At 40.1% G+C, this 13,141-nt stretch overlaps 2 protein-coding genes across 2 annotated transcripts; both read right to left on the reverse strand.

The window, feature by feature from the left end:
- Positions 1–466: 466 nt before the first annotated feature.
- On the reverse strand, positions 467–3,840 carry has1 (hyaluronan synthase 1). The gene is given in 6 exon segments (XM_048261375.1): positions 467–1,423; positions 1,674–1,806; positions 2,005–2,230; positions 2,600–2,977; positions 2,980–3,290; positions 3,782–3,840. Coding segments are annotated over 5 exon segments (1,716 nt in total). The 5' UTR covers positions 3,283–3,290; positions 3,782–3,840; the 3' UTR covers positions 467–747.
- A 3,078-nt stretch (positions 3,841–6,918) lies between these two features.
- LOC125306021 (trypsin-3-like) lies at positions 6,919–12,099 on the reverse strand. Its single transcript, XM_048261156.1, has 7 exons — positions 12,076–12,099; positions 11,587–11,692; positions 10,049–10,199; positions 9,569–9,728; positions 8,498–8,760; positions 7,644–7,783; positions 6,919–7,190 (listed from the first exon to the last, which is right to left on the reverse strand). The coding sequence occupies exons 3-7, from the start codon at positions 10,086–10,088 to the stop codon at positions 7,041–7,043; spliced, it is 753 nt and encodes a 250-aa protein (XP_048117113.1). The 5' UTR covers positions 10,089–10,199; positions 11,587–11,692; positions 12,076–12,099; the 3' UTR covers positions 6,919–7,040.
- Between the last annotated feature and the right edge of the window lie 1,042 nt (positions 12,100–13,141).

Below are 13,141 nucleotides of genomic sequence, written 5' to 3' on the forward strand. Positions count from 1 at the left end.
CATTCCTTCCCTTAGTTTCAACGAGTTCGAAGTAATGTCCATATTTTTGTGTGCTTGTTGTGTGATTTGTTTTGTTTTGCTTTGTTTAACCCAGGGATAGGCGTGGGCATGTGTGCAGAAAGTGCTTTGGTTTTATATTGCAGGCCCATATCACTCCACATATATATCTCTCCATCCAACAGTGCATATTGTTTTAAAATAACAAACATAAGGAAGGTAGACCCCCCCTGTGTAACAACTGGCCTTAAGTGATCAAGCAATGACCTTGTCTATAGACATCCTAAGTTTTTGAGTCTTGTTACCAATACACAAAACTACGGCTGTCAATATATAAATATGTCAAATATAAGGAATGAACATACATCATCAGTAGTCAGTGCAATATGTTTCACATTGATGTGGAAAAATACCCTAAGGACTGTTCAGCAGCTGACAACACGGAGCCTAATAAAAGATGTACTGCCTGTCAGCACATTTCTGATAACCAAAGGTCAGAGAAGCCCAGTGCTCTTACTGAAGTCTTGGGAAATTGCCTTATTTTCAGTGTACGTACAGTAACTCAAACAGTATCATACACTTCATACAAAGGCATGTGAATAAATAGTTGCAATTTAAATCAAAATGTAAAATCTCACATTTCACAATATACTGTTCAATAAATTAAATAAATTGTTGCACATGTAAAGACATAAAAAAACAAATAAAAAACTAGTATATAATAAATAATATTGAAGACTACACGCATCCCTACACCTCTAGCGCATAAGACTTTGATCGTCTCCGACAGACTCTCAAGAACACGAGCCAGTATAGAGAAACCATCAGGCTCCAGTAGCATATATACGCTATTGATCCAAAGACCACAAATTTCAACTCCTCTTGTTTTTTCTCTGTCCTCCAATTCTGCTGCGTTTCCCTGTAGATGGTGTAGCCCAGTCCTCCCAACAAAACGGCCGCCCATACAGACAGAGGTAGAAGGGGTATGTAGTTGCCCACAATCTTGCGTCGCCCTGATGTACCCCAGCTGCTTTTGTTCATTGTGATGATGGCAAAGTACTTGGCAGGAAGGAGACTGGTCATGTAAAGAGCGGAGTACAGTGACATGAATACCATCAGAAAGCTCCTGCGCAATAGACAAGCGTAGGCTGCTTTGACTAGACCGATGAGCTGAATGCAGCAAAGGACCCAGATGATGTCCCACAAGGAGCCCGTCCAGAAGAGCTTGATGATGGTGGCTGTGACGAAGAAGGGGAAGATTCCAGCTACGATGGACTCATAGGTCATCCAGAGATGATGCTTGTGCCACCACATGGCGTTGAACAACCACTCCCGGAAATAGGACTTTGTCCAGCGGGTCTGCTGGTTTAACCACCGTAAGAACTGTGCAGGAGTCTCGGTGTAACACTTTGATCGAGCTGTGTATCTGGGGAAAATGACATGCTCGCTATCAATACAACACTTCAGCGAAATATCTATTTGTGAGACTGTCTTGAGCTTGACAAAGGCTTTTGATCAGATGTGTAAAGAAGAAAGAATGAATAAAAGCTCAATAAAGTAGACTTAAGTAGACTTGTAAATGTTAATCTGCGGACACAACCCAAAAAGTCTGTGCTAGTGCTCAGTATTTCAGTGTAGGGAGGTTAGTCACTACTGTGTGTAGGGAGGATACTCACTTTGTGGCATAGCCCATGCTCAGCATGCGGTTTGTGAGGTGACGATCATCCCCAAAAGTGCAGTGAGTCCCAAGAAACTTCTGGTTGTACCACGACTCCAAGAACTGCTGCAAGAGGTCGTTACGGTAAAGGCCTGCATTGATGAAGCAAAAACAAACACCTGCGAGTTAAAGTCTCTCTTTTATAATTTAAAAAAAGTGGATAAAAAAGGAACATGACTGAGACAAAATGAGTATGCAAAAAACTGAGCATACAAAATGAGTGTACAAAAACATAAATAAATAACAAAAATGAAAACATATGGATATTCTTCTTCCTATGTTTCTCTTACCAAGGGGGCCACTGATGCAAGAGACACAGTTAAAGAAGGACTGGCAGGAGCGCTCGATGTTGAACGCCATCCAGTATCTCAGGCTGCTCATGAAGCTGATGTACGAGTCCTTCTCGTTGAGGATCATCACGTCTCCCCCTACTGCCCCGTACTTCTCGTTGCTCTCCAGCACCTTCACAAGCTCACAGGTGGCCAACGGGTCCAGCTTTGTGTCAGAGTCACACACCTGTGTGTGTATAAGCGCATAGAAAGAGAGAGAGATGGAGACAGGGAGAAAAGTAAAAGGCAATGTTTTTAGTATAGTGTTACAGTAATCCAGTTCTTTACATTACATTATTCATCATTTATCTGTCACTCTTGTCCAAAGCAACTTAACCCTTAAAGGTGTAGGTTTTTGAACGTTCTAAGTTCCGCAACAATTGAAGGTTCTAAAATTCTATGTTGAATTCAATGAACCCAGATATTCTTTAGAACGTTCATTTCTCAACATTCCCTTAAGGGTTAAAGTGAACTAACCCCTGTCCCCAGTCCCCCTTGTGTTACATTTGGAAAGCCACATCCCTGACCACTAGACCTGCCTGACTCCTACTCTCACCTGTATGTAGTCCACGGAGGGTCCCAGGGCCTTGAATGCGGTGTACATCACCTCCCGTTTGCCTCCCCACTTCTGCATGATGCAGACACAGCGCTTAGTCTGGATGAGCTCCTCCACCTCTCTCCGCTGGGGGTCTTCCTCCCAGAGTCCATCACCAGTGTCCAGCTCCAGGCTGCCCGCGCTGCTGGCCCTAGTGGGGTTCCATGTGTGGTAGTTGTTCTGCCACACATAGCACCCTGGGTCCTGGTCGGCAAAGACCTCTTTAAACATCTCCATCATGTAGAGGTCGTCCTCGGAGTTGCCGTCCACCACCATGATGATTTGCATCAGGTGCGATGGGTACACGAGTGCTCGTACTGAGTTCAGGCACTCGCGCAAAGGTACTCTGGGTCCTCCTGGTAGGCCGAGATGGTGAAGCCCACAGTCTTTGTGTAGGAGCAAGGCTTGCGTCTGAGAGTCATCCGCCGGTGCTCAATGAAGGCAAACAGACTCTGGATCAGCACATGGATGCTGAGAAGCAAGCCGTAGAAGCCAAAAGAAATGATGCCGTAAGGGGACGTGGCAATGGGGAACCCTGCTACGTAAGCCCATATCATCACCCCTAGTACCATCAAAGCGAAGAGGAAGGTCAGTATTGCACGCACTAATGTGCCAACTTTTCTGAGCAAAGGTTTCAGCTTCATATTTACACCTGGAAAAAAAACCAAGTTGTATTGTAAAAAAGAATGAAATTCAAATTGACAGAGAGATATTACAATACACAGTGGGTATATCTTGTTATCTTCATTTAGCCAGGATTTAGCTTAAATCACAAGAAACCACATGAAATTATCAGATACAGAAACCACGTGAAATGACCATAAGAAATCGCGTGAAATTATCACAGGTTCAGTTACAGTAGGTCTAAGTCATGATCTAATGGAGACAAAATTGCTGACAAAATAATGATTCCCATTAAATATAAGTTAATAACAGTTAACTTCTAGCCTAATTTATACCTGTATCACAAATTAGTAAACAGAGGCTACCCACTAAATCATTTTGGAATGTAAGTATCAGGTATTCATGCAGCCTACTTTAAACTGGAACATCGTTTACAGTAGAAGGCTAACGGTAGAACCCGTGCTATTTTGCTTGACATTACGAAAAAAATTAAAAAATATATAAAAGCAAGTGTCTTACCCCTCCGTTGGTAATACCCTCAGAAAACTTAAATCGCTCCCCTTAGTTCACCCCCTTAGCCTACTTGTAGTGACAACCACATGTGCAACGGTGCATTTATACAGCTTAAGTTAAAAGAAACACGCCCAAACATCTTATTTCCAGCCCTAAATGAGTTGTCCCATTCAGAAGACAGAACACCACTACGCTCCCTCCCTAACAGTAAATAACGCATGGGATTGTGTCAAACGTGGACTTTGACGTCATTAATACATATTTTAAAACCGTTCCTTGGAAGAACCAATATCGACATGAGATAATTAGGCTAGCTAATTTTCAAATAAATAATTTTTAAAAAGTAAATGTGTTTACATTCATTATTACAATACAATTACATTAGCCTACAAAACTTTCAGACATCCAAGTAGTATAATGAACATACTGCTTATTGAATGGTGGAATGAATTCGACCTGATGGTTCTGAGTGTATTTTTGGATCCTTAATGTGTTTGTGTGTGTGTGGGTGGCGGTGGTGTGTGTGTGTGTGTGTGTGTGTGTGTGGGGGGGTCACATTTAAGAAAGGGGCAGAGTCAGTTCTTCAGATTTACCTCAGCAATATGTGTCAAATGTGCCTACAATTGTTTCAGTTTAACTCTCCATTAATTTGCCTCTCATTTACTTGTCACTAACATTTCCAGCAAAGATCAGGGATGTAGTGGAGGCTAAACGCAAACACAGTTTATCCCCCTCTGAAATTTCAGAAATGATTTATCCACCTATTATTAGAGTTTATCCATCTCTCAAAAGAGTTTATTCACCAATTACAACTTTTAACATTCAAAAATCACATTATCCATATTCATAATACAGTATGTACACTCAACACTCTAGGAACCATTTAATACCACTGGTATTGTTATAAACATTGAACAATAACCTCCACCATGATCAGACATGTTCTGAATGCCTTTTTTTTTTTTTATCTGATACCGCATGACGCAGTCCACCTCACCGAGATCACAGAATTCATAGTTTACCTCTTATTTTACCACTACATTCCTGACAAAGATGTTGGGATTTATTGGAACATAGGTGAACATATGTACAGTAGGCCAAATACTGTTACCTTACTTATGTTGAGAGGCAGTAGCAGCAAAAACTGTCCTATCCTATTAGTAGTGTCTCGTGACACCCAGCCACTGTCCCGAGCACTGTAAAAATGTAATTTGCTGAATTTACTTAAAACAAGTCAGGAAACTGATTGCCTCGAAATTTACAAGTAAAGTACATCATTCATTTTAAGTCGTTAAAGCTGAAAAGAACTGTGTTTAGATAACTTGTGTTGCAGTAACACTTACACAACACTTTAGACATTTATTTTTCTTCTCTTCTTTTTCTTTATTTCCTTATTTATTTACGCATTGCACAGCCATGCAGACAGTATAATTGTATGTGACAAACAATTTTAATTGAATTGAGTATAGTTAACTCAAAATCCTTCATTAGTTTGACTATAAAATGTTCAGACAACTTCAATATGGTTATGGGTATGGTTATGGTATTTAGCAGACACTTTTGTCCAAATATCTGAGTTACGTTCAGTAAGAAGCACTCATTAGCACAAATTATCCTTACAAGGCTCCTTACAAGGCTCCTTACAAGTGTTCACATTACTAGGCTGTTCCCAGAATGCCCAGTCCACACATTCTTAAAATGATATCAATCCTTAACACATAACGAAGTGACAAACTGTTGTTGTCATGTCTGTTGTTGTAATTATTTGTTGGTGCCACAAACCATCAAGTAGATGACCATCCACAACACATTAATACTGTGCATAGATCTTAAAGAATTGATTATGCCGAAGACTCCGGCAAACCCTACTCATATTTTTCAGTAAATGTTACTTAAGGCTGATGAGTTGAATTACTTTCCTCACCAGAAAGTTGTGTTAACTAAGTGTAGCCTAAGGTAGAGAGTCAACAAATTAGGAAGAAACCAGTAAAGTTATTTTGACAGCCTTACTAATTATATTAAGTAAGGTTAGCAACAGTATGACTGCCCTGTCCAGTTAGTAGTGTCCTGACAGTGACAGGACAGTGTCTCGATGTCTCAGGACAGTGGCTGGATGTCATGGGACACTAACAGGGTGTCACAGGATAGTGGCTGGGTGTCACAGGACAGTGGCTGGGTGTCTCGGGACACTACTAACAGGACAGGACAGTTTTTGCTCCTAGTCTACTGCTTATATTTCAGAGGTGAATTTCCTGCCTAGCTGCTGATCTTGTTATCTTAATTACAAGAAAAGTAAATCAATAAAAACAAATAAATCTTAGGGTATAATATTTAATCTATATTAAATTATTATATAATTAATAATTATATATATAAGCAATGTGTTCAAACCTTGAATGAAGGGAGAGGCTGACCACTCATCGTCTTTTTCAGTCCAACACAAAAGTAACAGAGTTCTTACACCCTCTATTGGCAAGAGATAGCTATTGCAATTTTCATGTACTGTGCAAAATGTTACTAGTGTCCAAAGTTGTTTTTTTTTAGGTACAGTGAGCATATGTTGTATAGCCTATATGGAGGTTTTTTAATTTATTTATTTTTATGATTTTTTATTTTTTTATTTATTATTTTATTTTTTTTTTTTTTTAAGAACATCAAGTCAGAAATGAGTCTATGACCTTGGCATTTGTAGACAGTTGTTTTGTGTAGTGCCTCCATACATTGCGGCAATCAACAGCAAATATGGATTAAGAAAAAGTTAAAATGTTAAAACTGAATGTTAAAACTTATTTCATTCTTTATGAATGTTTTGAATTGCTAACATACAAGCTCATGAATTTACTTTCCCTGTTTCTCATTGTTTTGCGTCATAGACCTCTCTTCTCAATAAATCATGAATTGCGAATCATAAAAAAAGTAACATAAATTTTAACCTCTGTTTTTTTTCCTTTCAAAACATCTTTTACAATTGTTCAGTGGTGCCCCTCATTTAGAGTATGATGAAAATTAGCTGTTACTGTCATTTTATTTCTGCTACCATTGTTACTTATCACATGGGCAATCACCTATGCAGCACATCACTCCAAAACCACTGCTTATGCCCAATGCAGAAAAAGAAAAGACAGGTTTGTGTTCATGTGCAATTAATTGTTTGTGTGGTGCAGAGCAGCGGAGAGCACGGTCAATCAGACACTGAGTGGCTTCATTTGATTTCTTGTATTTATGGCCATTCACTGTCCTCTCATCTAAGGTCCATCTGCGGCGCTTAGCCGGAGGCCATGGTCTCCTTGATCCAGGAGATGTAGTTGCAGACCTTGGCGTAGACACCAGGCTTGTTCCTCATGGCGCAGCCTTTACCCCAGGACACAACACCCTGCACCTCACCATTGCACACCAAAGGGCCTCCTGAGTCACCCTATAAGACAAGAGAGAGGTGAGAGAGAGAAAGAAAGTGTTCTTGTAAATATAAAAACAGAGAAATTGAAACAACAATTGAACAATTGAAATCAAGCCTCCCAGATTTATCAACAATCACATTTGTCATCTTCACACACACATTTGAATACATTTGTTGAATTTTATGAGGCAAATGCGTACTCTACCATGAGCGTCAGTGGTAAATAAAGAAAAAAAGAGGTGTTCATTTCTGTGCTCTCAATCATAATTGTTACAGTTGTGATAACAGTTTTATTCACCACAAGATTACTTTTCACCCCTCAGTTTCTGTATTTACGCTCTCGAATCCTGAATCGGCGCTCGTTTTCATTCTTAATGCGCTCGCATAATAAAGGCAGCTATCTGACTCCATAGTTCCATGGCCTTATCTCAGGACAACAACATCAACATCACAGGATTAGGTGAGCTGTACCTGGCACGAATCCTTGCCCCCCTCCATGAAGCCAGCACACATCATATTGGAGGTGACCTGGAAAGGATAGGCATCGTTCCAGCAGGTGTCGTCGTCAATGATGGGGATCTCCAGACACTGCAGCTTATCAGGGTACCTCGCTGCAGCAGGGACAGAGCAGGGATTGTGTTTTACAAAACCAAGTGGGAGGGAAGGGGCCAATCAAGGCACATTTATCAAGTGGTGGGCGCACTACTACTCCCGTGGACTCGAGAAAGCTTGATTACCATGTCTGAATGAACTCAAGCTGTGAACACATTATTTCATCAGCGAGAGCTGGCAGCTGTCTCTTGGGGATATGAGAACCAACCAGCCATTTCACTGAAAACTAAGCGGCATATGTGTCAAAGTGCTACAGAAAGGCTGTCTATCAGACACACACACTGACACATACACACGCTCTCTCTCTCTCTCTCTCTCTCTCTCTCTCTCTCTGTATTTCTTGATCTTTCTCACACAGAGAGAAATGCACACACATACATTCATAATGCACGTTCTCCACAGCTCCCTCTTTTGTGCTCTCTTTGCCTTAATGTCAATCTCCATTACCCTCTCATTCACATTTATATACACTAAACACTCCCTCTCTCTCTCTCTAATCTTTCTCACTCTCTTACTCTGTCTCTCTTACACTCTCATTCATACAGACGCAGACACTTAGGCATGCAAGTGGCACACCCTCATGCCTAGACACCCTCAAGATAGACCCCTCCCTCCCTACATGCTCTCTCTTGCTCTCTCCCTCCCTACATGCTCTCTCATGCACACACACACACACACACACACACACACACACACACACGTCATATACTCACAGCCTTGGTTGCTGTCGCGGATGTTGCCCCAGCCTGAGACGCGGCACATGGTTCCGGCGGGAGCACAGTCGCTGGGCAGGGCCATGGTCTGCACGTACTGGTTGATGACTGCCGGCTGACTCAGCTTGATCAGCATGACGTCGTTGTCCACGGTGCGGGGGTTGTACTCGGGGTGGCGGATGGACTTGGCCGACATGATGTGCTGCTCTGTGCCCTCGGGCTCCCGGATGTGGTGCTCGCCCAGGCGCACCTCGGTGGGAGACCTGTGGGGTGACAAGCATCATGCGTATAGTGACAGGTAGACTACACACCGTTTTTGTACAGGTACACAGAGCTGAGCTGCACCAGAGCTGAGCTGAGTGCTTAGAATCTGCTGGTGTTGCAGTCAAGGTGACGCAAACATTGCACCTTTGCACATTTTTGCTCCTTTTGCCCACTTGTCTGTATAAAAATATAAAGATGGCCCCAGCTGTGGCGCGACTGGCTGGGGCACCTGCACCGTGCGCCGGCGACCCGGGTTTGATTCCCGCCCCATGGTCTTTTCCGGATCCCACCCCGACTCTCTCTCCCATTAATTTCCTGTCATTCTCCACTATCCTATCCGCAATAAAGGCATAAAAGTACAAAAAAATATACTTAAAAAAATATACAGGTATATAAAGATGGTTTGAATCCAGACTTGTCTTATTCTCTGGCCCTCTGTGTGAGTCCTTATAGATTTATATTATTATCATAGCATTATGATCTCAATTGTTTCTGTAAAGATTCAGTGTTCAGAACATTGTTTACAGAAACAATTAAGATTATAATGCTACAATAATAATATAAAATCTATCTTACCAAGAGTGACATCTAGTCTGACCTGACATCAGAAATGTTGTCCCGTTTGTGTATGTCCCCAAATTATGTCCCATTCTAAAAGTGTTTTTTGTTTGTTTGTTTCCCAGAGTATGTTCTATTTGTTTTCATTGATTTTACATAATGGAGTTGACATCAAGTTTTAATCCTGTTCTCATCTATTCAGCCACATATATGTAAGCTCATGCTCCCTCACTGTCACTCTGCACTCACGATTGGTAGCAGTGGGCTGCCGAGAGGATCCACTCGCTGGAGAGGAGGGTCCCGCCACAGTAGTTGTACCCGTCGTACAGAGAAACTTGCCAGGGCACTGAGTTCTTCACACACTCATAGCCTCCGACTATTTTGTCATCTTCTACATCCCAGGCAGATACTTTACAGAAAGGGAAAAAATAAACAAAACTGGAAGGTATGCAATGAAACATATGGTACTGTATATACAGTCACAGAGGCACCTCTTCAGGAAGTCTTAACCCACAGGGCCTCAACGCTTTGATGTTGCATGCAATGATTGATTACGCCTGTGACTCAAAGTGCCCCAAAACCAAACATATAGAATCCCATGTCACATTTAGCACATACAATAAATCTTTTAAGAGCATTAGTTGCATGATGTATTCTTCCAAAAATGCTTAATTTATTGGATTATAAGAGCTTGTGTTATTTTGTTCAGAAAAATCGTATAAAATGTACCTGCCACTGCCAAGAAAGACACGAGAAAATACAGCTTCATGTTTACCCTCACGTCCCTGCCGACCCCACCTGTTATATATCCACCACTGTGTTGGTTATCTTGGTCAGCTCAAGGCCCCATCTTATCTGAATTCGACACTGAAAAGACCAACTAAATACAGCAACCAGTGTTGAGAAGGTTAAAGTGAATTCCACTACAGATTACAGAATACATACCCTAAAATGTAATTTGTAACATTTTTTAATACTTTGGATTACATCATCATTGTGTAATATTTTGTTAGCAGTGGATGAAACAGTTATGAGAGATTATGTGAAGTTGTAAGACCCATAGTATCAACAACAATCCACAACCTGCTTTACAGTAAGGATGGTTTGACATATATATATATTTATATAGTATAAGCCTATGTGCTATGAAACACTGTAAAGGTCATTGTGTCGAAGCACCTACAACAGAGGCATTTTGACTACACATGGGCTAAAAGGCTACCAAATGTCAAAGTATACACAGATTTTGTAAGATTTTATAAATTTCAACAGCACAAGGGTAGTTACATGCCTTTTTGCAGAACACTCAAGAAACGAGAACCAATATCAGCCTAAAACATGCTGGCTGGATAGGCTCTATTGGCCTACAACAAAGCTAACTTTACATTCTACATTCCTAGAGAGTTTTTTAATTTAGGTTATCAGTATAGAAAGGGAAAGGAGCCACCAGAGACATAGGCTACACAGTATAGTATATATACTCTTTTGATCCCTATATAAGTATAAGTATATAAGTAAATATATACTCTTTTGATCCCTATATAAGTATAGTATAGTATATATACTCTTTTGATCCCATGAGGGAAATTTGGTCTCTGCATATATCCCAATCCGTGAATTAGTGAAACACACTCAACACACAGTGAGGTGAAGCACACACTAATCCCGGCGAAGCAAACTGCCTGCAACAACAGCAGCATTTGGGGAGCAGTGAGGGGTTTATGTGCCTTGCTCAAGGGCACTTCAGCCATGCCTACTGGTTGGGATTTGAACCAGCAACCCTCCGGTTACAAGTCCGAAGTGCTAACCAGTAGGCCACGGCTGCCCCAATATGGCTGCCCAGGCAGGCAAATATTTGAATTTCAGTGGAAAGCCTCATCCTACATGTTATACTCATATTTTTATTTTAAATATGTAATCCGGAATACATGTGTACTTTTTCACAAAATCCCTGTCACTATTTTAAGGTATCATATCATCTTCATTAATCATAACAAACTTCAGACAAACATTATTATAATTAACAAAACAATTAGGTAAGGAAACAAGACTCCCATATTGTGAAATACATGTTACAGTATATGGGGTGGTATGCATGAGTTATCTTTGTTTCAATCTTCAATCAGTCATATCTTTGTTATCTTACTAGATTTATCTTTGTTTTAAATCATGTCTGAAAGCATGAAATTGTAGAATCTATAATCATTCAGGACTGATTTAGTGCTCAGAGCATGTGTTGATCTCCTTTTTTCTATTTCAACGTGTACCTTTTTAATCGCTTCAGCACATTCTGTGCTCCCATGCCAAATATAGATCTCGTCTTTATCAGAAACCTTCATAGCCCTACTCAACAGGTTTAGATGTCCCTAGGCCCTGTAACAGATATAAAACATTAAGGCCACTTTAGATCTTACACTCTAAAAAATAATACACTGGCTCAACTTAAAAAAATTGAGGTAACAATTTGCATGGATCTTTTTAAGTAATTTCAACTCAAGCCATTTTTGAGTAAATATTGTGAGACTTATATAGTTAGAACAACTGAATTATATTATATGATCAAATTAATATAATTAAGTTGATTCAACTTAATTAAGCTTTTAGAGGACAAATCAAGTTGATTGTGCTAAACTAATTGAGTTCTTCTCACTATAAAAGTCTCACAATATTTACTCAAAAAACAACTTGAGTTGAAATTACTTAAAAAAAATTAAGGTAACAATTTGCATGGATCTTTTTAAGTTATAGTAACTTACTTCACTTCTGTCTGAATGAAAGCACACAGCAATTTAAATTTTCTGAAAGCATTGTTTATTTTTAAAGCAATGGCAACTGGTCCAGTTGTGCAATGAATGAATGTAGAGATCCGTCTGAATTCGCCATTTATCTGTATAAAAAAGAAAGGCACAATGTTAGAAAATTTACCTCAAGACAAACAACAAAATGAACAAAATCTACGTGGTTGGCAGGGATTGACACAGAATATTTCTCAAACTTCAAAAATAAATAAATGTTGGCCTACCTATTAGGCCTATGTTCAGGTTAAGCTAAGAATGTCAAATGGCCCACAAACCTTCATAAATAGTGACAATGTTAGGCTTAACTAGGACGACCAAATATGATCCTCAAACACGTGCAGTGTTAGAACTAGCAATGCTAAAATGTTAAGTGCTGAATGCAGCTGTCACTGTGAAGTTTGAAGACACCAGACAGCTAAATTTACCTTTACTAACTCCAAATTATCAAAGGGCAGGCTGCAGGTAACATTGAAGACGCCAGCTACCAAAGTCATCTTTTCAAATGGTTTAATTACCGTGCAAGCAGCAGCTAGCTTGGAAGACACGATAGCTACTGTCTGTAGATAGCTAGGTAAAATCCATCTTTTCAAATATTCAAATTAGCAAAAGGGCAAGCTGTAGCGTTAATTTCATTTGTAGTGTCACGTGACAAAGATTTTGATGCACTGTGTGCCGTTGTTTGATAGCTGTTGCTTTTAAAAACAAACACAAAAATAGTAGGCTAGACCTACTTTGCACGCACCTTTGATGTTCGATGCAGGCTACATGTTCAGGATCCTGTGCCATAATTTCTGTTACTTCTCAGGCGTGGTCTGGAAGGTCCTGAATGTTCAGTCGTGTTATCAGCTTTATAAGTTTGGTCACGAGATTTACAAGTTTCAGTAACTTAATACTTTCTATTGTTAGGTGAAAGCAAGACTGTGTGTTGAAAATCCATATATTAATAAGTTGAGACAGCTTTTCTTTCTTTTTTTAGTATGACAAACTCCTTAAAATAAGTTGTCAACTCACCTATACATGTACA

Source organism: Alosa alosa, chromosome 13, assembly GCF_017589495.1.
Source record: "Alosa alosa isolate M-15738 ecotype Scorff River chromosome 13, AALO_Geno_1.1, whole genome shotgun sequence".
NCBI lineage: Eukaryota > Metazoa > Chordata > Actinopteri > Clupeiformes > Clupeidae > Alosa > Alosa alosa.

Bases quoted from the DNA above. Each gene is read 5' to 3' on its own strand.
- LOC125306021 (XM_048261156.1), bottom strand. From the start codon at position 10,088: ATGAAGCTGTATTTTCTCGTGTCTTTCTTGGCAGTGGCAG. The intron at 9,729-10,048 runs GTACATTTTATA...CTTTCTGTAAAG, and splicing joins GTCTTTCTTGGCAGTGGCAG to TATCTGCCTGGGATGTAGAA. The intron at 8,761-9,568 runs GTGAGTGCAGAG...GTCACCCCACAG, and splicing joins GCAGCCCACTGCTACCAATC to GTCTCCCACCGAGGTGCGCC.